Source organism: Gouania willdenowi, chromosome 19, assembly GCF_900634775.1.
Source record: "Gouania willdenowi chromosome 19, fGouWil2.1, whole genome shotgun sequence".
Taxonomy (NCBI): domain Eukaryota; kingdom Metazoa; phylum Chordata; class Actinopteri; order Blenniiformes; family Gobiesocidae; genus Gouania; species Gouania willdenowi.
Window position 1 is genome coordinate 6,246,672 of NC_041062.1, and position 24,161 is coordinate 6,270,832.

The following is a 24,161-nucleotide window of genomic DNA, read 5'->3' on the forward strand; positions in this document are numbered from 1 at the left end:
ACATGACAGCCCATCAAATTTGGAAAAAAGTTTGTCAGGGTTTGGAGCTGGAACATGTTTGGGCCTTCAGTAAACAACTTAGCATATGCCTCCCTGTAATTTGATCAGCTTTGAGCTATGCACATAGATTAGGGGTGTCCCAATCCGATATCGGATGTTGGTCCGATATTAGCCTGAAAACGAATATCAGATATCTGATTCAAATTTCTGGATTCTCCGATATTATTATTATTTTTTTTAATTTACCGGTAATTTTTTATTTATTCTTTTCCCGATTAATTTTTCATTTATTTTATTCAATTGTAGAATACCATAGATATTATGTTGAAGGTTAAAATGTATGTAACCAATTGGTTAATAATAAATGGGTTTTTCTCATACCTACTCACTTGATTAAGCCTTTTCTAACATTTCACACTACAAAATAAGTCATTATTATTTATAAAAGAAAAGAAAAAGTATGGATGGATTCATGCTGATATCGGTAACGGCCGATATGCAATATCAGTATCATATTGGAAATGAAAAAATTGTATTGGAACATCCCTAACATAGACTGTTCACATAACTAATGATTAGTCACATACTGCATATGACAGTCTCTTGAAATCTGGAAAAATACTTTTTTTTACCTTTTCCACTGGCCCATAACTGCATATGGGAATGTAAGAAAAAGTCTGATCTCTGTTTTAATTCATAGTATAAAGATAACTCTAACTTGGGATATAAAACAACATTTTTATTTTGGACCCCGGGTTATTTCACCACTTGCGAACATTGAAAATCCTTTACATGAGGCCATTGTAGCTTGCCTCTGTGTCCCATAATAATTTATTTTTTATTAGAATTTTTTTTAGATGGAAGCGCGTGGGCTATTTGTGAAATGACATGGAATGAGCCACAAACCGTGCTACTTAGTATAACCGCTAATGTTTGAGAAAAGATTGTGTGTTTATCTGTGTACAAGTGACAAGCCAACCCGACATTTTTATACAAATCAGGGTCATTTTATTTATACAGTGGAATATTCACATTGGAAATTCAAGAGCCATCCACAATCAGTTGTTTCACACACTCACTCACACACACATGCACACACACACACACACACATGCATCCACACACACGTAATGCCAAAAACTGCCTTGAACCAATGATACAGAACTGTGTCCCAGTGACTGACAACATTTACCATTTATCAAAAGTCCATGAAACTAAATCTGAACACACACACGCACACACACATTCTTCCTCTGACTTACAATTTACAGTATACTGTACATACAAAGAAGAAACCAAACATGTGTTTATACAATTTGTGGTCGCTTGGAGCAACGTAGCCAGAGAGGACGCAAACTGAGGATGAAGAGGAGGAAGAGCAGCAATGCCATCACGGTTACTATGGAGACATAGCCGGTATGGGGAAGAAGGGGAGAGTCCGGAGCCTCGGCTGGGATCATGTTGGTCAGATTCAACATGTAGCCCAGAGTCCATCCAGCATCACTGCCCTTTATCTGGAAACAGGATAAAAATTTATCAGAGAAACTGATTTTCAAACTTTGGTCTGTGGCCCACCACAACAGGCCGTTGCTCAAAAATATTTGGAAACATGTTTTGATGCTAACTCAAAGAGCTACAATTTACAACAGATGTGGTAATCCTAAATTACTGCAGTGTTTTTAAATAACTGTAAATCCTTAGCAGATTTAACGCCATTGGCCAATAGAATTTGAGGAAGAATATTGCTGCAATTACCCTCCATGCCATAGGGGGGCAGTAGGTGGAGTATTCAAGCATCAAAGTGGTGCAAACTGTGTTGTTTGGTAAGAGGTTTATTTTTAAAGCATTAAGTTTGGCTAAAAAGAGTTTGCAGACAGTGGGATAGTGCATTTCTGGAGACACACACATGTATTAAGTAGTTTAATTAGAAACGCGTGCTGCCAGTAACTCATTGTTATTGCAGGCACTGGTCTGTCACAACAGGAAAGACTGTGTGATAAGTAAGGCAAATAAAAGCCAAGCTTCACTCAGCTATTTAGTGTCTTTTTTTTAAGTCGAGTATTGGAACGTCTGCAAACTCGAACATGTGTGTTCTGTGCTTTGCTTACGAGGATGACCATATAATCCATGTTTTAAACTTTGAGTGCTAACTGAGGAGATCAATGGGTGTTTAAACTTTTGCGAAATGTTTAAGGTCATTCAAAGCAAAGTGTTCAAAAAAAACAAAAAACTATTGGTACAACAAATCCTCCATTTTTAAGTAGAGATTAGTTGTTAATTGGACATAACAGACAGGGTGCATCAAAGCTTTATGACCCTGAAACCAAAAATCGAGCAAAATCCACTGACCTTCTTGATGAAATTAATATTAGAGTAGCTCTCGGAGGTGAAGTTGTATCCTTCAGTCAGCAGGGTGAGAATGTAAGTACCAGAAAAGCAATACTCGGCCAGATATTTGGTTTTCACATTTGGATGCTCCAGCCGTATCTGTTAAATTCAAACGCAGCGATATCATCAGACCTTACATCGGGGCTTAAAAACGGTGTGAGGCAGAGTGTTGGGGAACACTTTTGAAAATGTGTATCAACAACCAATCAGTGCTCTGACCTGAGCCCAAGAGGTAGCACAGTATTGTGTCAGCTTATCCTTCACTGTTTCCAGAGGTGTGGACGTGTCCGTCAGATTTAGGAAGTTCATCACAAAGTAGTATGCAGAGAAAGCCTAAAAAAATGAAGGGTGAAGTGAAATTACAGGAAATCACATTGTCTTGGTATGTTTAGCAATGACGTAGTCACTTTATAACAGTTCATCTTCTCATGGGAGGCAAGAAAATGCTTTAAGAAAGCCAAACATTGCATTCCTTCTAATGCAAAATTCAAATCATTTAGTGGTGATTTGAGAGAGCTAGAGTTCAAAAATCCAATTCCGACTAAATGACTTTCCTTTTTTCAAGGGTTCAAGGTGGAGTTGGAGCCAGGATTGAATGGCTTTAATTACTCTACCAAGGAGGCACTACTTTTAACCAAAGATAGACCTTACACCATGGAAGAGTCCATTAAACCTTGGAGGGGATCTGGATCAATACACTGATTCTGGATCATTTTCAATAATGGAAAAATCTCTATCTCTCATCATTGGCAAAAAGTCATACCTCGATTTATAAAAATCTTTATGAATTTTGACTCAAATACCAGCATGTCAGGTTGGTTTCTCAATTACCTTGCCAATTTACACCCGAATCGGAAGTGGATTGTGCATCTCATTGCAATTTAAAAAAAAAAAAAAAACGGGGGTTCCCATACATTCAAATCTACTCTAATCATTATTAATGGGGATATACATTTCTTTGAAGCCTTTAAATTGTGAATGATAGTAGTACCATGATCAGAATCATTGATCCAGATAACTGAAATATCTGGCTAAAAGGATAACTGGTGTTTGGTGGAGGTTTGTGCTCTTCTTACTGCTGCTAAATGTGTTGTGATGCATTCTTAACCAAAAATAAATAGATTGTAAAAAAAAAACCTGAAGTCTGATAAGTATGTTCAGTGCAGTATTACCCCAAAGGGTCCTTGCAAAAGTGGCTGGAAGACCCCGTTGAAAGAACACTGGCTGTATTTGCAGGAAGTAAGGTTGAAGATGCGTTTGACAACTTCTTGGCATTGTTGAAAGTTTCCCATTCCCTGGTGATTGAAGGTTACAGGAGGTCCATTTGGTTTCCTGTCTGACACACACGGGCTGTTGTAGAGCTCAGAGTATTCCTTCGACACATTGTAACCTTGGTGGAAACAGGGATCTGATATTGTTCTTGGACCTAACTAGGAGAGAGAGTGAGATAAAGAGATCCAACACAGACACAGAGAGGTTAGTGAACACATCGTGGGCAATACAACCATTCTCTCTCTCAGCGATGGCCCCACTCATGTGTTTACCTGGGTTTGGTATGCCAGCGCCATTCGGAGTGCTTGGTCTTTCCCATAACAGAGGAAACTGTGGGTGTACAGGTTGTAGTCATTTCCATAAAGCCGGAAGGTCACAGAGTTACTGGGCGACTCTGATCCATCATACTTATCCGAAACAAAACTAATTTGAGTGGAAGCCCCACCAAGGTCGAGAGCTCCTGTGGTTTCTAAGCCCTACAATGGAAACACAAAAGGCTGTGATGAAGACTGTGATGTGGCCTACATTGATGTGGTGATGAGTGAGGTTAACTGTGACTAAAACAACAGACAAAGGCATTGCCTTATAAAAAAGCCACACAAGCAAAAAGTAACTCTTGTCAAGGCTTTGATGAAGGTTTGTGCTTTGATACAGATTCCTCTGAACTGTCACTATTGATGAACTATAGGTTATACTCATGCAGGGTCATCATTAGTGTCTCTTTCTTACTTTATGACACATTAAACTACATCAACAATGTTTTACAGAATCATTTTATGACATTTGCTCATTCTCTTTCTTCTTCTTCTTTCTTGGTTATTGGCGTGTTGCAACCAACTTAAATAGGTGCATATCGCCACTTACTGTACGTTTTATTTCATTACTTTGTGTGTGCAAGACAACAAGCCAGCCAACCGGCCCCTTTGATGAGTCTTCTTCCTCCTCCTCCTCCTCCTCTTCCTCTTCCTCTTCCTCTTCTTCCTCCTCCTCCTCTTCCTCTTCCTCTTCTTCCTCCTCCTCCTCCTCCTCCTCCTCCTCCTCTTCCTCTTCCTCTTCCTCCTCCTCCTTGGTTATTGATGTGTTGGAACCAACTTGAATAGTTGCCCCCTACTGTACATGTTTTCTTTCATTACCTACTTTAAAGGTAATTATTAGAAAAGCCTCTCTTAAAAAGTCAACATTTTCTCCCATTTTCTCCACATTTATAGATTTGGCACTTGATGGAGGTTTTTTGCTATTGTTTTTTGACATGTGAACCTTTTAAATCTACTGCTGGCTGTGGTTATTAGCCATCTGAAAGAAGATCAATCCACTCAAACGTGTATTGAGCTTTAATGCTGCTGACCTGTTCGAGGCGGTCGTCCAGGTAGTTGACGGTAACCCAGCCAAAGGCACCTTCCTCCTGGCCACTGAGTATTCTCGCTCCCTGATAGGAGAAGGGGAATCTCTGCAAGGCTTGCTCCACAGCTTCGAACACCTTGTCCGAGGCCGAGCTGTTCTCCATACTTCATCCACACAAAAGGCACATTTAATAGAGCGACCCACATCGACATTTTACATCAATGCAACAAAATCAGATTGTAAACAAGCCATTGCATGTGATGGATGTCGCAGTTACACAAGATTTATGTTGACACGTTGATGAATTCAGGAGTAAAAAGGCTGCCTAGGTACACCGTACTTGAGCAGTCTCATTCCTGCTGTTGCTCCGAGATACAACGGTGTCTCGTGGTGTCGTTTGACAGGCACCTGCTGTTTGGCCTCCTGCATGCACACTGTCAAAGACTCTCCTGCTCCCCATGGATCAGCTGCATAGCTGGAAATTCCTTTACCTGTGGGTAAACAAGATGTAAATATTCAGGCTCAGCTTCAAACCTGATGAAGACCTGTTGTTGGAACATGGCGTAGGATTAAATGATTGTCATCTGGAATTTAATAAACAAGAAGAAAGTCTTCAATGTAAGAATCCCACAGAATCAGTTGGAAATGCAGTTAGCAATGCTTAGATTATTTTTGAGTTAAATCTCACATGATGGAAATGTTTGGGAGAGTAAACAGACACATGTAAAACAATTATTATTGTGATGCATTGGTGAGAACCCAATCCATTTATCCCTAAAAGATTAAAACCATATTTTTAAATAAATAGGTTCTCACTTTAATAATTTGTGAATATCTTTGATTAATTTCTGGAAAATCTTCATATATCCTTTTATAATCACAAAACAAAGTAACTTGATTTATCACAAACAGGCAGATATTGATATGAAGAGAAAAGAAAAAGCAAACGTTTTGATATACTTTGGAAAATAGAAGTCAGCATTATTACATTTGTGATTATTAACATTATTGAAGTGTTGAACAACAAGTATAAATACTTTTGCTGTTATTCACATAAACCTTACCATAGTTATAGCACAGATACTGGCACACAGGGTAATATCGTGCATGCTCTACATCCCTCTTTGTGTTCTTTACCTTTGACTTTGCAGGAATGTGTCTGTTCCACCCTCCCAGTGTTGTTATCTTTCTCCGCTGGCCACTGGTAGATATAAAGAGCCGTGTGCGAAGAACCAGCATCCAGCACAATCCCATACTGGACAGAGGATAATGATGGTTGGGGGGAAAAGGTAATTAGTTACAGATGCGTTTTAACCAGATGTGCACCATCAAACACTGTTTCCAAAGAGCCATTAAACTGCTTTTACAAGTTTCCAGAAATAGAAGAGACTCACTTAGGGGAAAAAATGGCCCACACTGAGAATGCAATCAATAATGGCAACAACACTCTCACTGTGAGAAGAGATGTGACTGGTATCTGTATAAACATTGACTGGCCATATTTGGTGATGGATCTCTGAAAGCCAGTGTACAGGTTGAGGTCATATAGATAACCATATTTGGCCATTTAGACTTTGGACGGAGGTCCTCATGTCACAAAGTTGGCTCTCACAGAAGAAATAAACATGCTACATTAACCTTCCTCTAAAGGACACGTGTCAAACTCAAGGCCCGGGGGACAAATCTGGACCTTGAGAGCATCAAATGTGGCCCATACTGGGGAAAGTAAAAATGAATCATTGTTTAAATTACCAAATCATTCAGTTGTAGATATCTCAAGCCCTCCAAATACACAAATTCCACAAAACTCCATATGATGGTGGTCCTTTTTAATTGCAAGTTTTCTTAATTTTTTCCAAAATTCAGAAGTTTTCTTCATATTATTCCGCAACAATTCCCCAAATTAAATAGAGATTGCGCTCAAATTTGGTCACACTGTATTTTAAGTTTTATACATAAGGCTGTCATTACGCTGTCAGTGGCATGAGAAAGGTGTCATGAAAGCTGTCATTAAGTGTTGTTCACTAAACTACGACACCTTTGGAGCTATGTTGGCATTTTTTGGGGTTCGGTGGAGGGATCTAGTGGGGTTAGGGTAAAGAACGACACTTAATGACAGCCTTCATGACACCATATTCATGCTAGGTGTCATAATAAAAATGTCAGCCTTTATGTATACAACTTCAAGTAAAGTGGTCCCGAAAAATTTAAAGTGAAGATCTTGCAGGGACCGATATCTGTCACTTATTGCATGCACATTATAGGTGCTTTACATACTTCTATGTGAAACGATAGGGAACATTAATGTTGAATTAATGCTTGTTTGTTTTCTTAAAATCTGTGGCCCACTTAAGATCAAACTGAACTAAAATGAGTTTGACGCCCCTGCTTTATAGCAGTGTTTCTTAAACGGGGAGAGAGAAAAATACAAATGGAAGCATTAAAGAAATTTTTATTTTTATGTTTATTTTCAGTTAAAAATGCTAATCATAATAAATAATACCAACAACACACAAAAACAACAACAAAAACACACAAATAATGAGAAAAATATACTGAATAATCAAAGGAACAGACAAATTCACAACATGACACCAAAAACACAACACAAAATGACACAAATGAACACAAATGATGATTAGATGATCTTAATTAAAACATGAACTGAAAATACAAGTCAGTCGTGGTCCCACACCAAGTGGGAGATGAAATGATAGAAATAAATCTATTCAGGAGGCACTAAATACAGTTTCATTCCACTTATTTACAAAATAAGATTCTTTAAAATAAGTGTTATCACTCATTCATTCCATCGTTATGCTCTATAGTTTTTTTTTTACAGAATTCTGAGCAAAATGTTGTAGTCGCACAAAGAGGGTAGTTGGATTCAAAAGTTAGAGAAAGTGGGTACCTTATACTTTTGATGAAGAGGCTTGTTCTGCAAAACCGCCACCGTCACCAAGGCAACAATCGCAATGACACCAATCACAGAGATGATGATGGTCACAGGCATATGCCAGGGGTTCTTCTCTTTCATCTCTGAGAGCGGGGGCGGAAGCACAGACAGACAGACAGGAAGAAGAAGGAGGAATAGAAAGAGGGGACATAAGGATAAAACAGAAATAGAATGAAGATGTGTGCAGGCTAGTTCTGCATCCAGATGTGGATGAAGTCATTTTACAACATCAAACAAATAGTTTATTTGTTTTGTTTTCCTTTGTAACCATGACTGCAGATGCTTTGGCCAAGTGCCGATGCATTCATTGATTTTACTCAGAAAAACCTCATCAAGGTTCTTACGTAATATAAGATTTCCCCCAAGCAACTCCTTGTTGGAACCAGATCAAAAACTGTAATCTCGGGGAAAAGCTAATGTTTACATGAACACTGGGAACAGTTGGCTTCATTATAAAGAGTAATTGTGAATAGTTTTTCTTTAGTAATAGTCCTTGATTTGGCAAATAATCCAACATCCTGCTATGGGCTTCTGGTGGATCACACCAGGATTCCCAACCCTTCCCAAGTACTCACAGAGATTCAAATGTTTGCTATTTGGATCTAAAATATATAACCATGACAGAGTCTCAAATCTTGAGTATACACACAGCACAAGGCTGTTTGATTATTGCCAGACTGTGTAGACTTGTATAGCACAGCTGGCACACATTGCACTCACACACCCACAGGAGAGTATAGTGTCTGTTCAGAGCTGTTAGTTGAATATTAAACCTTGGGGGAAACACAATGACCCTGAAACTTAAAATGCACTAAAGCAGCAACTCGGCATCTAAAACAGCAAGAGAGAGCACTTACCTCTGTCCTCTACTTCAATGAAATAGCCTCTGATGAGGGGAGGGAGCAACATGGAGCATGGCAGGGAGAGGAGGAGGAGGAGGAGGAAGAAAGAGATAGTGAAAAAGAGGAAAAGAGGGGAGGGAAAGTGACTGGCAGTGAAAGAGTGGGAAAGTATGTGCAGACAGACGAAGGGAGGTATAGCTCGGTGATAAAATGACGAGAAGTTGTTTTTTCCATTAGGTCCTAATAGTGGACGAGAAAAGAGAGTGTGTGTGTGTGTGTGTGTGTGTGTGTGTGTGTGTGTGTGTGTGTGTGTGTGTGTGTGTGTGTGTGTGTGTGTGTGTGTGTGTGTGTGTGTGTGTGTGTGTGTGTGTGTACAGCGTCTCTAAAGGACAAAGTTTGGCATTTCCTCCCAAAGCCAGGGCAACCGAGTTGGTCTCTATGGAGACATACTTTGTGCACGCGTGCGTGTGTGTGTGTGTGTGTGTGTGAAGCCTTTACAACAGACTCTCTCTCTCTCTCTCTCTCTCTCTCTCTCTGTTCATTCTGTGTAGGAGGGAGGGAAAGTGAGGGACTCCCTTGTTTAGTTTTTTTTAATGCTGGCAGGCTGTGATGTCATTTCAGTGACGGATTGGGATCCCCTGCTATTCTCTGCAGTGTGTGTGTGCGTGTGTGAGTGTGCGTGTGTGCACAGACTACAAATGATGGGCCCCTTGCAAAATGTGTTTATCCATTATTGCGCTATGTTTATTTATATTACACCACTAACCGACTCTGCTTTATATACTTCACGCTCAACAGAGCAAACTTTTGGTCATGATTAAGTAACAACTGTAAACTATGGAGATTCAATGATGCTGAACTTCTTTAAATTTCTATTTTATTTCACCGTGTATTTTTTTTCTTTTATCAGACAGGGAACATGAGAAAGCTCCATTGTATGAAATATGAATGATATATTATGGCAAGCTATTTAGGAAATTAAATATATGTATATACAAGTTGGAATATATACAGTATATACTGTATATTCAGTCTATAACTCAATATACAGGTGCTGGTCTAATTTACTAATCTCAGATCATTAGATCATTATCTCAGAAAATTAGAATATTGTGGAGAGGTTCAATAGAGGTTCAATGGTCTCCAGTCTAGTTCTGTAGGCTACACAATCATGGAAAAAGACTGCTGACATGACAGTTGTCCAAAATATGACCAGTGACACCTTCACAAGGAGGGCAAGACACAAAAGGTCATGGCTAAAAAGGCTGGCTGTTCACAGAGCTCTGTATCCAAACACATTAATAGAGAGGCAAAGGGAAGGAAAAGATGTGGTAGGAAAAAGTGTACAAGCAATAGGGATAACCGCACCCTGAAACCAAACCCATTCAAAAATGTGGGGGAGATTCACAAAGAGTGGACTACAGCTGGATTCAGTGGTTCAAGAACCACCACGCACAGGCGTCTGCAAGACAATGTCAAGTCACTCGTGAACCAGAGACAGCGCCAGAAGCGTCTCACCTGGGCTAAAGACAAAAAGGACTGGACTGCTGCTGAGTGGTCCTAAGGTATGGTCACTGATCAAAGTACATTTTGCATGTCCTTTAGAAATCAAGGTCCAAGAGTCTGGAGGAAGAAAGGAGATGCACAGAATCCATGATGCTTGAGGTCGAGTGTAAATTTTCCACAGTCAGTGATGGTTTGGGGTGCCCTGTCATGTGCTGGTGTTGGTCCACTGTGTTTCCTTAGGTCCAAGGTCAACGCAGCCGTCAACCAGGAAGTTTTAGAGCACTTCATGCTTCCTGCTGCTGACCAACTTTATGGAGATGCAGATTTCATTTTCCAACAGGACTTGGCACCTGCACACAGTGCCAAAGCTACCAGTACCTGGTTTAAGGACCATGGTATCCCTGCTCGTTATTGATCTTAACCCCGTAGAAAGTCTATGGAGTATTGTGAAGAGGAAGATGTAAGATGCCAGATCCAACAATGCAGAAGAGCTGAAGGCCACTATCAGAGCTAATTGGGCTCTCATAACACCTGAGCAGTGCCACAGACTGATCCACTCCATGCCACGCCGCATTGCTGCAGTAATTCAGGCAAAAAAATAAAATAAAATAAATAAAAGGAGCCCCAACTAAGTATTGAGTGCCGTACATGCTCATAATTTTCATGTTCATACTTTTCTGTTGACCAACATTTCTAGAAATCTTTTTTTTGTATCGATCTTAAGTAATATTCTATTTTTCTGAGATTCTGAATTTGGGATTTCATTAGTTTTCAGTTATAATCATCAAAATTAAAAGAAATAAACATTTGAAATATATCAGTCTGTGTGTAATGAATGAATATAATATACACGTTTCACTTTTTTAATGGAATTACTGAAATAAATCGACTTTTTCATGATATCCTTATTATATGACCAGCATCTGTATATATTCAAACTTTTCTTATATTTATTCAGACTTTCCATTCATTCCATACATTCCCAGAGTCAATATATGTTTAATTTCCTAAATGGCTTGCCATAATATATATGTATGTATGTATGTAACACAATGCTAAGACCAAAAAGTAAAGTTTTGCCAAAATTAATTGCATGAATTAAAGAGGCTTATTGCTTCAATGTTGAGAGTATTATCATACACAAATACACATGTAAAAATGTTTATATACATAAAAAAGCCAAAATGTTTTTGCATTTTGGGCTCAACATCTTGACATTATTGACCAGTTGTAACATTTTGGATTCATTACATTAATTTCTCATAAAAATTTGGGTTGTTGTTACATATCGAGCTCAAAAAAGCCTCTTTGAGGGTCGTGAGATTATGGAGTCTAACTGTTTGTGCTAAAGTTAAATACGTATAAAATATTGTGGAATCATTTTGAGGGGACTTAACTCATAAATGCACATTATTGTACACAGGAGAAATCCAACTGTGCTTGTGTTATTGAGTCCACGTCATTGAAAGCTTTAAAGTTGGGGGGGGTGGGGGCAGTCATTTACCCTAACCGTGCTAACATGTGTGTTATATTAAAAGTAGAATCCTGCATTCTTAGGATGATGGTACTCATCAAGGCTTTGGCATGCGGCTGAGACCAGGGAAACGTTGAAACAAACATGGAAATGACAAATGTTTTGGTACCATGTTTACATGCCATGATTTCTGCAGTGAAACATCAAACTTCAAATGAAGGTCGGCTCTGGAAATGTGGAAACATCTGTACCTGCTGGGGAAGTGAATAACCGCCCCGTTGTTGTGTTTACTGATGTCAGCTGTCTTCACTTATAACACCCCAGCTTTGTTTGGACGTGACCCCCTCTTTTTAACAGTTACATCATGTCTGGATAGTCAGAATTTCAAAATTTCACAAGGATTTGGCGGAGTAGCATCACCAACATGGATTATGGACTCGTTTAACTTGCACGGGTTTCCCTTTTATTTCATCTAGTATTTATTAATACTCTAAAACAGTGTTTCTCAATTGGGGGTACGTGTACTCAGGGATGGACAGGGACAAAAATTCAGCCCAGGCATATTCTTTCCAGACCAGCCCACTACATTATCACACACCATATCGAAGCCATCTTAAATGTACCTGTAATTATTACTCCCCGAGAAAACCTTAAAAGGGGAAACTTTTCAACCCCTTTTATTCTAATATTCTTTGGCTATTTTGCAACTTCCTTTGTCCCATTTCCCACTTTTCTCAGATTTTAGCTGCCCTTTGCCGATAAATATCCCTTTTTTACTGTTTTTGGTCCATTTTTGCAAGTTCTTTTTGACACTTTCGTCCAATTTTTGTTCTTTCTTCAATTTTTTTCCAAATAAGCTATAAATACCAATAAATACCACTTTATTCCATTTCCCTTTACATTTTGCCTCTTTTTGATCCAAATTTTTGCCCTTTTTCACTATTGTTTGCCACATTTTGCCCATTTAAGCTACCCTTTGCCATTACATATACCTGGTTCCTCTTTCCTTTATCCCATTTTTTCCCCCTTTTGACCCTTTTTTTAGATTTGAGGTACGTTTTGCCAATAAATGTCCCTTTTTTCCTATTTTTGTCCATTTTTTGCAAGTTCTTTTTGACACTTTTATCCAATTTTTGTTCTTTCTTTAATTTTTTTGGCCACTTTTCATTCAAATAAGCTATGAATACTAATATATACCACTTTATTCCATTTTCCCCTACATTTGGCCTCTTTTGGTTCCACATTTTCAACAATTTCACCCAGTCCATCCCTGGGGTACACGCAGGGATGTACGTGAGCCAAAAAAGACAAAATAATTGCTATTGTTATTGCTTTTTTTTTTTTACTAATTTCAATTTTACAGCTTCACCCTATCTGTGTCACCAATGGCATATTACAATTTTTGTATGATTTTTTTTTTTTCTTTTTTTAACTGCTAAACTGTTTTTAAAATCCACATCAACATGGGACACACTCACACCTGTACATGCAGTTACTCGTTTAAAGGATTTTCTGAGATTTAAAGGTCTACAATGTTACATAAGCGCACACGCACACGCGCACACACACACACACACACACACACATGCTGAGTTTCCATTTATGATCCACTAAATGTTAAGGTGAGGCCGAGATGTCTCACACTTTGACACTTTGAGGAAGGTGTTGTGGTTTAAAAATAAGAGCAACAGAGAAACACAAGCTGACTTTAAATGTTCTGCTATACCTAAAACTACCACAATAAAAATATTTAATGTAAGCTACTGTATAATTTAACAGGTAGGCCTATTATTTAAATACTGCTCACAAGCTCGCTCACACAATGACGCTAGCTTGAGGAGCTAGCTGTAATAGCTGTGTCACACTGTAGATGTCTGACACATTTCTGGTCGCTTTTATATTTTTGGTTCTTTATCTAAAACTGTGAACACCAAATTTCACAAAGATAGAGACTGATAAGGATTGGTGATCTGGTATACTGGCATCGTCCCCGTAGGCCGATCCGGTGTCATGGTCTGAGTTCACATCGTACTGAGATTGTATATGCACATTTAATTTTTCCCAAAAAATGTATTCATTTTGTTTGTTTTTGTTTTCAAAGTGAACGGACACACGTTTTATTTGTTTATTGGATTATGTTTGGGTTAGGGTTATAATCTCAGTACGGAAATGAACTCAGACCGTGATACCGATCCCCTACGTTTTTTTATTTTCCATTTTTCTTTGACGAGCGAGTAGAGGCAGACATGGTAACAGGTGGGCAAAAAGGATCCAAAAGTGGCAAAAACATGGCAAGAAAAGAGTGAAAAGTGACTAAAATGGGCCAAAAGCAGTCAAGAGTGGTCACAAAATGGGCAAAAAAAGAGGAACCAGGTGGTACGTAATGGCAAAGGGTAGCTTAAATGGGCAAAATGTGGCAAACAATAGTGAACAAGGGCAAAAATGTGGAACAGAAAGAGACAAAATGTAGGGGGAAGAGAAAATATGTGATATTTATAGCTTATTTGGATGAAAAGAGGCCAAGAAAGGACAAAAATTGGATAAGTGTCAAAGAAAATTACAAAAAAATAGGAAAAATGGATATTTATTGGCAAAAGGTACGTAGCTCAAATATGTAGTGGTCTGGTCTGGACAGAAAATGCCAGGGTGGAATTTTGGTCCCAGTCCACTCCTGCTGATAAGAAAAAGAAAAAGGATGGAAAAGGTGGTGCTGCTGACTCAGCAGGTGATGCTAGGGTTATTAGAGCAGTGAATCATTTGGTGTTGATACACGCTGTGGTTTCATGACAGATTGGCGAGACAACGTCTCAGCGAGGCTTGTTTTAACATCTGTTGTTGTGCTTCTGAAGTCTAGCTGTAACATCTCAGACACCACAATGAACATTTAAGCTAGCATGAGAAAACATGGCTAATAACATGGTGAAACCAGGAAACAAATATCAGCTTCTGCTCCGTAGATTTATCATTCAAACTTCCTTTTAGAAAATAAATCTATTTATAAGTGTAACTTCTGTCAATTTTGAATGATTGAACATCAAGCTAACAGTTGTTCCTGCTATCAACGTTGCACAGTCTCTTATCTACAGCCATTAGAGGTTTATAGTGTAAATAACTAGGAAAAACTAATCAAAATATATCTAATTATGAAAATAACAAAGGTAAATATGGAATTAATAATTGATCAGAAGAATTTTATACTTTGCAAAAGGAGGAAAATGGAGAGAATTAAATAAGTGAGAATAGGAAAAAAAATTGATAATATTGTTTTAAATGATCTATTCATCTTTTCCTGTTGAAACTGATAAAAATAGAAATATAAGATAGAAATTGACTGCATTTAAAGCCATGCATTTTAAGCTACGAGGAGATTTTACCAACGTCACTTCCAACAAGCCATTGCTATTTGTCTATTGCATTATATCATGAATGTGAAAATGCCGCAAACTAAATGTAACAAACTAGACTTTTATTTTAAAATAGGAAATTAAACAACTCAAGCAAAATACTGTATATCACAAAGGTTTAAATGATTTTAGTTCATCTTGGTTATATGCCTTTTTTTTTGTTGTAAAACAAAATTTTTTTTTAACAGAAACTATTTTTCCAACTCAGGGTTTGCAAACAAGAGCTCGAAAAAAAAAAAAAAATCTATGTCACATGTCAATGATGTCATCTATAGATTAAGATAAGGATTAGAATAAGGATAAGGATAAGGATAAGGATAAGCAGGTGATAGATCATTTTTATTGTTGTCATATATGTACAGCTACATACATTAAATGTGTTCTTTACTTAAAGTTATGCTGTCAGTTTTGTCTTTCATGCCAGATTAGTTTAGTTCACTCCCTTTAGCACTGTTCCTATATATATATGTTTATATATCAGTGCTGTTGAGAAATGGCGATGTAGCTAAAGGAAACCTTTGACAGAGTCTGATGACTAGAAACAAGAGGAAGCGTCACCGCTCGCTACAGGGAAGTGGTTTTCACTGACCACGCACTAGACGTGTGTTCTATGACCTTAGGCTGAGAAAAAAGGAACTGCTGCTTCTTTCTGTACTGAAAGTAACAAATAAGTACATAAAGAAGAAGAAGAAATGCTGTATATGTGCTCAAATCACCGTACAAATAACAGGATTGGTCAAATCAGACTAAATGTGGAATACAAATAATAACAAAGAAAAAGAATCTCAATAGTTGGAATTTATCATTTAAGGCCAAACTGAATTTTTCATCCTCTAAATGAGTGTTTCTCAAATGTGGGTACAAATCAACAAATGAAAACATTTAAAACATAGTTTTATGATGTTTATTTTTAGTTAAAAATGACAATCGTAAAAATAGTGATAAAATTGATCTTGATTAGAACATTAAATGAAAATACAAAGGTTCAGTCTTGGTCCCACACCAGGTGAGAGATGACCAGAAATTATACAAACTATAGAAATGTCTTCATTCAGGAGCCACTAAATACTGTTTCAGTCGACTTATTTACAATGGGATTCTTTCAAATGTGTGTTATTACTTATTCCTTCCGTCATTATGCTCTCTAGTTGTATTTTTTTCACAGAATTCTGAGTATTTGGACTCCTCAACAGCCGATAGAATTGTATATAATTCACTATGCACAATACACTTTATATTTGACTTTTCTATCTTCTCTATCTTGTACATATATATCTTTATTACCTTTTTAAATGATTATAATTATTATTATACTTTTCTCTTTAGTTTTTTGTTCTTTGTTTCACATTTATTTTTTGTGGCATCCAGTGTGTAGTATGGAAAGTAGGAATGTCATTGTGCAGGGAAACATGTTTTTTTTACTGTGAAAATAACAATAAACACTTTGATCCTTGAATCAATTGAAATCAGAAATAACAGAACTTAAGCCAAACCAGAACCACTGCTCTAAATGACCCATACTATTATTGCTATTTTACTGAGATTATGATAGATTTTATTGTTTGTCGTCTAAATTTGAAGGTATGGAGCTGAGTAAGAAAAGTAGTAACCTAAGAAATGGATCAATAGGTGGGTTTCTTTCTAGAAAAAGCGGCTTGTAACACATTGGAGGTGTAAACTTAGCAGTTTAGAGGGACTTCTTGAATACGTGAGTCCGACCTCGAGGTTTGGCAATTGATTTCTCAACCTGTTGCCGTTCTACTTTACACAAACAGAAACAACCCGATTGCTTTGTGAAACCATCAATCTAAAAATACTGAGATAAAGTGAGGATCATTAAGTTGTAACCCTTTCAGATATGATCACTTATTAGTCAGATAGCAGCTACATAATCAACCTTGGTCACAAACTCCTATAAATCTTATACTACCTTGTATTGACGTGAATGTGAAACTAGAACACAATCCAGTGGGCGTTGGATCTCACTCTGAGCTACACTTGTCCTCACGCACACATGGTTGTCCGGTCTCTAAAGTCCTGTCATGCTGTTGGAAATTCACACACCTGTACGTCCCACAGCTGCTACTGGATGGGACACATATAAAGAGTACTGATATATCATACTCAAGTAGAAGTATTGTTACTTCATTTAGTACAATAAAGTCTTACATAAAATACTCAAGTACAAGTACAAAGTAGCTCAATAAAATAGTACTTTAAGTAAAAGTTACTAGTTAATTTCACCTTCCTTTGCGTACAGTAAACATCTCATGAATAAATTTAAAAAGGAAGCAACCAAATCTTGCGCAATTGGAACTTTGGAATGTATCCGTATAAAATAAAAGGTTTGTGCAATGTACAATTCTATTTTAAAAGATAAAATAAGACAAATAAATTAAATAAAAAATAAATAAAAAGCTACATTCATGAACTCTAAAACAGATGTTTTTAAATGTCGTGTCTGTTTGCGTTACGTTTAATCTGATTTGTCGTCTATAATTGCGATGCATTTAGTTGTTTGGTTATTGCATTTTCCTGTAGTTTCCCATTGTTCGTTGATCATTTTAAAACAAAAAATAATAATAATTTACTCAGTAACGGTTGGGTGTAGACATGTAACAAATTACTTCTTTTAAAACGGTTCAAGTAAAATTCATGATTTTGAAATATATACTCAAAAAAGTACAAGTATAGCATAAAATCTACTCAATTACAATAACATGAGTACTTAGTTTTACCTCTGCACATGTGGGGAGAAAACCCATCCAGCTGGTACCCAACACTGATTAGAGATGGTACACCCAGTGTGTGTGTGTGTGTGTGTGTGTGTGTGTGTGTGTGTCATAGCATTACACCTACCTCTTTGTGCAGGCATGGGTTCTCTTTCAGCAGATAGACAATGCTCCTTGTATTCTCTCTCTCTCTCTCTGTTTCTCTTTTTCTGCTGAACTCTCTCTTCTTCTGTGGTGGCAACACAACCTTCTGCTCAGCCTGATGTTTCTCACCACCTCTCTTCACATGCACCCGCTTTATTAAGAGGGAAGCAGAGCCTCCCTCCTCCCTCCTGCTCAGCCTACTTCCCTTCCTCCTCTCTCTCTCTCTCTCTCTCTCCCTTATCATCCCTGCTTCCACTCCAGGAAAAAAATCCTTTCTTCCAACTCTTCTTTTCCTCCAGTGTCTTCTTTATCACTGACGCATGTTCCACTTTTTCATGTTCCCTGTATCGGTATAAGTGGGTCAAACATAAAAGCAATGTTAGATCTGGATGAGAACTGGAACTGAACCAAGAGAGAAAGACGCTGATGAACCCACTGCAAAACCTTCACTGCCCTCTTACCAAACAGCAGCTTACTAGCTCCACTGAGGTTTACAGAGAGCTTATAAAAACCAACATGGAACCTTATCTCAGTCCAGGGTCATGGGATATACTGTACTGTACACTGCTACCTGTCCTCTGTGTGTGTGTGTGTGTGTGTGTGTGTGTGTGTGTGTGCGTGTGCGTGTGTGTGTGTGTATGCTTTGTGCGCATTTCACAAGGCTGCGAAACAATCCCCACCTCTGTTTGCAAGAGTCACCATCACAGGAGGTGGAAATTCACACACGCTTTGGTCACAAACAGTCATGCGAGCTGCTGTCATCAGCAGGAAACAGTTAATATATGAGTGCACGCCTAAGTGGAAAGCACAATTAGTGCAAATGGTATTGAAGGAAATCTACAACGCTGCCACATACTGGATTTTTGTAATGTAAGAAAGACAAATGCTGTGTGGGAAATGGCACACTCTGTAGTATACACTACAAGCACAATGAGTATATACTGTCTACTATATACTATAAGCAGAGGTGTAAAGAGTACCAATATATCCTACTCAAGTAGAAGTACTGTTACTTAAAGCTGGGGTACTCAAGTTATTTTCTTTAATATAAAAAAAAACAAAAACATTCTTATTAGCATCATATAGTATATCGTAAAAGTAATCATTTCTGAAAAAATTGTACGTCTGCGTGCTGTCTGTGCCTTATAATTTAGTATTTTAGTTAATAAAACCCCGGAAGACAAAATCACGCGGTCACCCCCTCCAGCTCTAATCACAGATTTTAGAGAAAGGAGGGGTGAGCAGAGCCCACAATGGAACCTCCTCATTGGCTGCTGCAATATATAGTGAAGCGTGTGCACGGTGCAAACTTGTTTTCAGCCTTGGACTAACTTTGGGTGCGCGCGTTGCTGTTTTCCTTCTAGACAGGTCATCTAATGTTCCATTTTTCTATATTATGTGTGCATCCTTTTGCGTGGCAAAGTGTTTCACCGGTGAGAGGAGGAGACTGGAAGGGATTATCAGAGTGGGGGATGGAATTTATGGTTCCAATTCAGCCACGCCCCTCCGTCATGGTTCAAGATTCAGCGAGTGCAGCTTTAATTGAAATTGAACTCAAGCACAAGTAAGTCATACATAAAATACTCAAGTACAGGTAAAAAGTAGCTCAATGAAATGGTACTCAAAGTAAAAGTTACTAGTTACTTTATAAGTACAATTAGGATGATGACCGATGATGAGCGTTCCCAGTATACTTCCAAATTTTCCAAGATGCATTTCAACCCTACAACGACAAAAATCTGAAGCACACTGAGGCTAAATATCTACATTGATTCTCTACCTTTGAAAGTTATTTTACGCTAGAAAGTGACCAAGTACAATAGCAACATGTGCTCATTTGGTCAAAGTCATGAGCTTTAGGTCATGACTGAAAGAACAATATCGCGGGTACAAGCAGCCAAAATGAGTTTCCTTCGAAGACAGGATGAGGAGCTGAGTCATCTAGGAGGAGCTCGGACGAGATTGAAAAGAACAAGATAAGATGGCTCAGGCACCGGATTAGGATGCACCCCCTGGATGCCTTCCTGGTGAGGTGTTTAGGGCACGTCTCATCGGTAGGCGACCCAGAGGAAGATCCAGGACACGAGATGGATGGATGGATGGATGGTCATTTGATCCATTAAACTTGCAGAAAACACATTTCATGCAGACATTGTGGAGATCGTCAGAGACATGCCTTTGTGCTACTGACAAAACTTCCGATTAAGTTCCAAACAAGAACACATGCTTTTATTTTGAAAAGGAGATGTTTGTGGTTTGATTTTAGTTTGAAGCCAGTCCCAGGACAATTTTACATTCCGCTCGCAATGCATCATTGGACGGTTGAGTATGACTACTATGCATACTCAAAAAAGTCCCCAAATAGTATACATCTGGGTATTTCTTGCATACTTAACACTAGAAGTCCCACAGAGGTGTCAAATGAACTTTTTACCTATAAAACCCAGAGAGGTGTCATTTGACCCAAAGAGAACACAAAAATTATTTATTTTTAATGACAGTGTGGTGTGAGAAATGTGCAAAAGAACAACTGTGATTTGTTTTCAATGGTTTTTATTTGTGTAAAAAAAAAAAAAAACAAACAAAATAAATAAAAATAACGATAATAACAAAGCAACTGTGCACATATTTAGAAGAATCTCCTTCATCCTCTTATTGAGACTCGTGACATACTTGGCACTGCCACGGTATCTCTCTCCTACATTTGCCACATGTGTATTTGTGGCAATGAACACATCGCACAGTTGCGCGATTGCTCTTGCAGCAATGGTTGATCTGACACTTAGCCCTTTTCCCAGGGCCAGGTGTAGGCGGTTGTTGTTGGCGCAGTTGCTCTTTGAGTGCCTTCTTTTCACTCACATGAGAGTTAGCCAACTCTCTTGCTAGCTGAACCAGGAAGTCCACCCGTCTCTCCTGCACCCCGGTGCATGCTTGATAAAGCAGATGTGCATTGAGTGCCGCCATGTCGATCATGTTGTAGAACACGGCGACTGGCCATCGCCGTGTTCCTGTGCGCACACTGTACTCCCGCACCATCTGGTCCATCACATCCACTCCGCACTTTGTGGTGTTGTATTGGGTGATGGTGTTTGGCTTCCTTTTGATGGTTTCCTCAGTCTCAACCACGCTGTGCATGCTGCTGAGAATGTAGACGGTCTTTTTTCGTTTGGGCGCATACACCGTCAGCGTGGCACCAGTGGTGGAAAACACCTAAAAAAGAAGAAATTGTTGTTATTATAGCGGTTTTAAACACAATGACACACTCAGAGGTGTTGATGGAATAAAAAAGACCAACAACATACCTGAGTGGTGAATTCCTTGCGGTCCATCTTTCTAGTTGACTGAGGAATTTCCCGGCGAATCTTGTTGACTGTCCCGAGGATGGTGGTTTTCCGGCTGAGCAGTCGTCGTGCAAGTGTCAGTGATGTAAAGAAATTGTCCGTGGTGACCGTCCTGCCTTTGTCCATAAATGGTTCCATCAGCTTCATCACCACACTCTCAGAAAGTCTCTCCTCACTGGGACGACTGGGGTCCTTTCCAAGATATGGGAGGACATTGCAGATGTACTTTGTTTTCAAATCACAAGCCACCCAAAACTTTATGCCAAATTTGTCGGGTTTTGTTGCAATGTACTGCAGGAAACAGCAGCGAGTCTTCGATGGGAAAAGCTGTTCATCAATTGTGATGTGTCGACCAGGGTTGTAGCATGTGATGCAGTTGGTAACAAACGATCCCCACACATCCGAAATTGCAGCAAACTTATCTGTCTGCACTCGCTCACTGCGCGTAAACATGTCATCAAATCGTAGGTGACGCATGATGTCTTGGAAACGGTTTCGTGACATAATTCCAGTGATAAGTGGGTTTCCCAGGCATGCTGACCAGCTGTCACGCAGAGATGGAACCTTGGTCACCCCCCTCAAAATAATAACAGAAATAAATGCCATTAGTTCATGGAGGATCATGAACCAGTCCGTCTGCTCCGTTTGCCGTGCATGCTGAATAGTCCATTCTTGAATGGGACGGAGCATGCCAACAGTAATGAAACAGAGGAAGCTCTGAAGGCGACTCCTGATTCTTCTTCTGGCCTTTGCTGTTGGCTCTCCATCTGCAGCGTACGGTTCCATTGGAGTGAAACGGAGAATTGTACCCACATGTTCTTCATGCCACACTGTGCCCTCTTTCGCCGTCTCTGTGGGCTCACTCTCCAACCGAGCTCTCTTTTCCAGATGAGGAGCAGTCGCGTCATCTGCAATGTGAACAAATTCAAATTATTCTTTTCTTCGGTTTTAAATAAAAATAAAGTCAGGAAATGAAAATAGGATGTTTGGGAAATCTAACCTGAAGACAGCTCAGAGTCCGAATCCGAATTTGGCTGAAGGTTTATGTCCTCCCCATCTGAGTCACAAGGGTTTGCATTGTTCAGGATCAATTCCAACGCTTCTTGAGTGGTAAACCTTCTCTGCATTTTGAGTAGAATAAGTGTGGAGTGTCAGCAGGTGGAAGCAGCCAGCTATTTATTCCCCACAGCACAAAAGGCTGCATGACAACATGGTATTCCAGTGGTGTCCAATTCCGGTCCTCGAGGGCCACTAATCAGCACACCTTATTCAAATGATCATCCAGCTCTGCAGAAGCCTGATAATCATTTGAATCAGGTGTGTTGGAAGAGGTGACTCTGTTTCTTTCAATGTTTGTAGTCTGTGTTTGTTCTCCCCCAGCATCAAGCAGAACGAGTTAATAAACGGGGCATTGTGACTTTAGCTTCCAGGGCACTTCCCCCTAACATTCCAGACTTCCATTGTTAGAGTCAGGCTCTCCCCCCTGCTGATTTCTCAGGTGATTCATTTACAAATGAATAGATGCAAATTGTAGCCATCAGAGTCGTCAGTTTGGTCCTAGAGTTCATTTGACCCTGCTCTGGGACTTCTGGGGGGATATAGAAATCCCTGGGACTTCTAGGGTTAATCTTTTCTTACTATCTAATGTGAACGCACTACATACTAATCTTGACGTAAGACTTATGTACGTATGAGTAGTACGTTAGTATGTGATTTCGAACACATGACAACAACAGCAGCAGCTTGTAACTAATCTTGGAATAAATGACAAGCTTTTGGTTGAATTCAAGACGACATTAAGTTGCTGTTGTTATCCGTCTGTCACTAAATATGACGATTATCATTAATAATCATAATCTATTCAGTGGTGTGGCACAAAGACTTATTGCCTCTGTTGCTTTCCTCTAACCATTTGGATTTAAGTAACTTCTGAAGTTTAGTATCTCTTTTTGAAGCGAGCGCACTAGATGGCCCAGTGAACCAAATGAATCCATTTTCTGTTATCTATAAACTGCTTTATCGTCTGCAGCAAAACATTTGGGCATTTACATACCTTTGCTTCCAATGGGGAATCCCTAACATACATGGAAGTGACCTAGACTACCAGTCAAAAGTTTTAGAACACCCTAATTTTTCCAGTTATTTATTGCAATTCTGGTCGTGCAAGTCCAATGAATAGCTTGAAATGGTACAAAGGTAAGTACTGAACAGCCAGAGGTTTAAAAAAAAAAGGTTTGGTTACCCAAAAACGGAAAAATAAAGTACATTTCAGAATAGCCTTTTTCAGGGAACAGGAAGTGGGTTAACAATTTGAAGCCGTTCTGCAACAATGAAGGTTGAATCAGCCTTGAAAGCTGGTGCTACTAATTCCTACAGGTGGTCCAACTTTTCCTGGTTACTTCCAACCCCCTCTGTCTGCATAAAAGCAGTGTTGGAACACACTGTGGTACCAGACCCTCACGAGCATCAGGTGAACATAATTGTTCATGGATTCTATCATTTCTTTTCCGACTCAACTTGCTTATTTATTTTATGCTTTCATTTCAGAGTGCAATGACACAAGAAACTGAATAACTTTCAGTAAAAAACCAGTTGTGTAAGTGGTATTTTAGCACCTATAAGTACAAATGATATGCACATTGCATTTTTTCTGAATAAAAAAAAAGCATTGCTGTACTGTAAGGGTTGTTCGTTACCTTCCTCAAAAAAAACACTCAGTTAAAGATCAGTAATATAGCAGTATTTAGTGTTATCAGCACGG

General features: G+C 38.9%; 1 protein-coding gene across 4 annotated transcripts; it reads right to left on the minus strand.

Moving 5' to 3' along the window:
* Positions 1-985: 985 nt before the first annotated feature.
* On the minus strand, positions 986-18,521 carry entpd1 (ectonucleoside triphosphate diphosphohydrolase 1). 4 transcript variants are annotated; one of them, XM_028475497.1, is made up of 11 exons: positions 18,043-18,521; positions 17,114-17,265; positions 7,913-8,040; positions 6,139-6,256; positions 5,342-5,492; positions 5,006-5,165; positions 3,933-4,136; positions 3,561-3,818; positions 2,608-2,721; positions 2,350-2,487; positions 986-1,514 (listed from the first exon to the last, which is right to left on the minus strand). In XM_028475497.1, exons 3-11 carry the CDS (start codon positions 8,036-8,038, stop codon positions 1,308-1,310), a joined length of 1,476 nt encoding a protein of 491 aa, XP_028331298.1. In that variant the 5' UTR covers positions 8,039-8,040; positions 17,114-17,265; positions 18,043-18,521; the 3' UTR covers positions 986-1,307. The 4 variants fall into 4 exon arrangements, with proteins under 4 accessions (XP_028331298.1, XP_028331297.1, XP_028331296.1 ...); XM_028475496.1 differs by having other exon boundaries at positions 17,114-17,268; XM_028475495.1 differs by lacking the exon at positions 17,114-17,265 and having other exon boundaries at positions 18,043-18,520.
* Between the last annotated feature and the right edge of the window lie 5,640 nt (positions 18,522-24,161).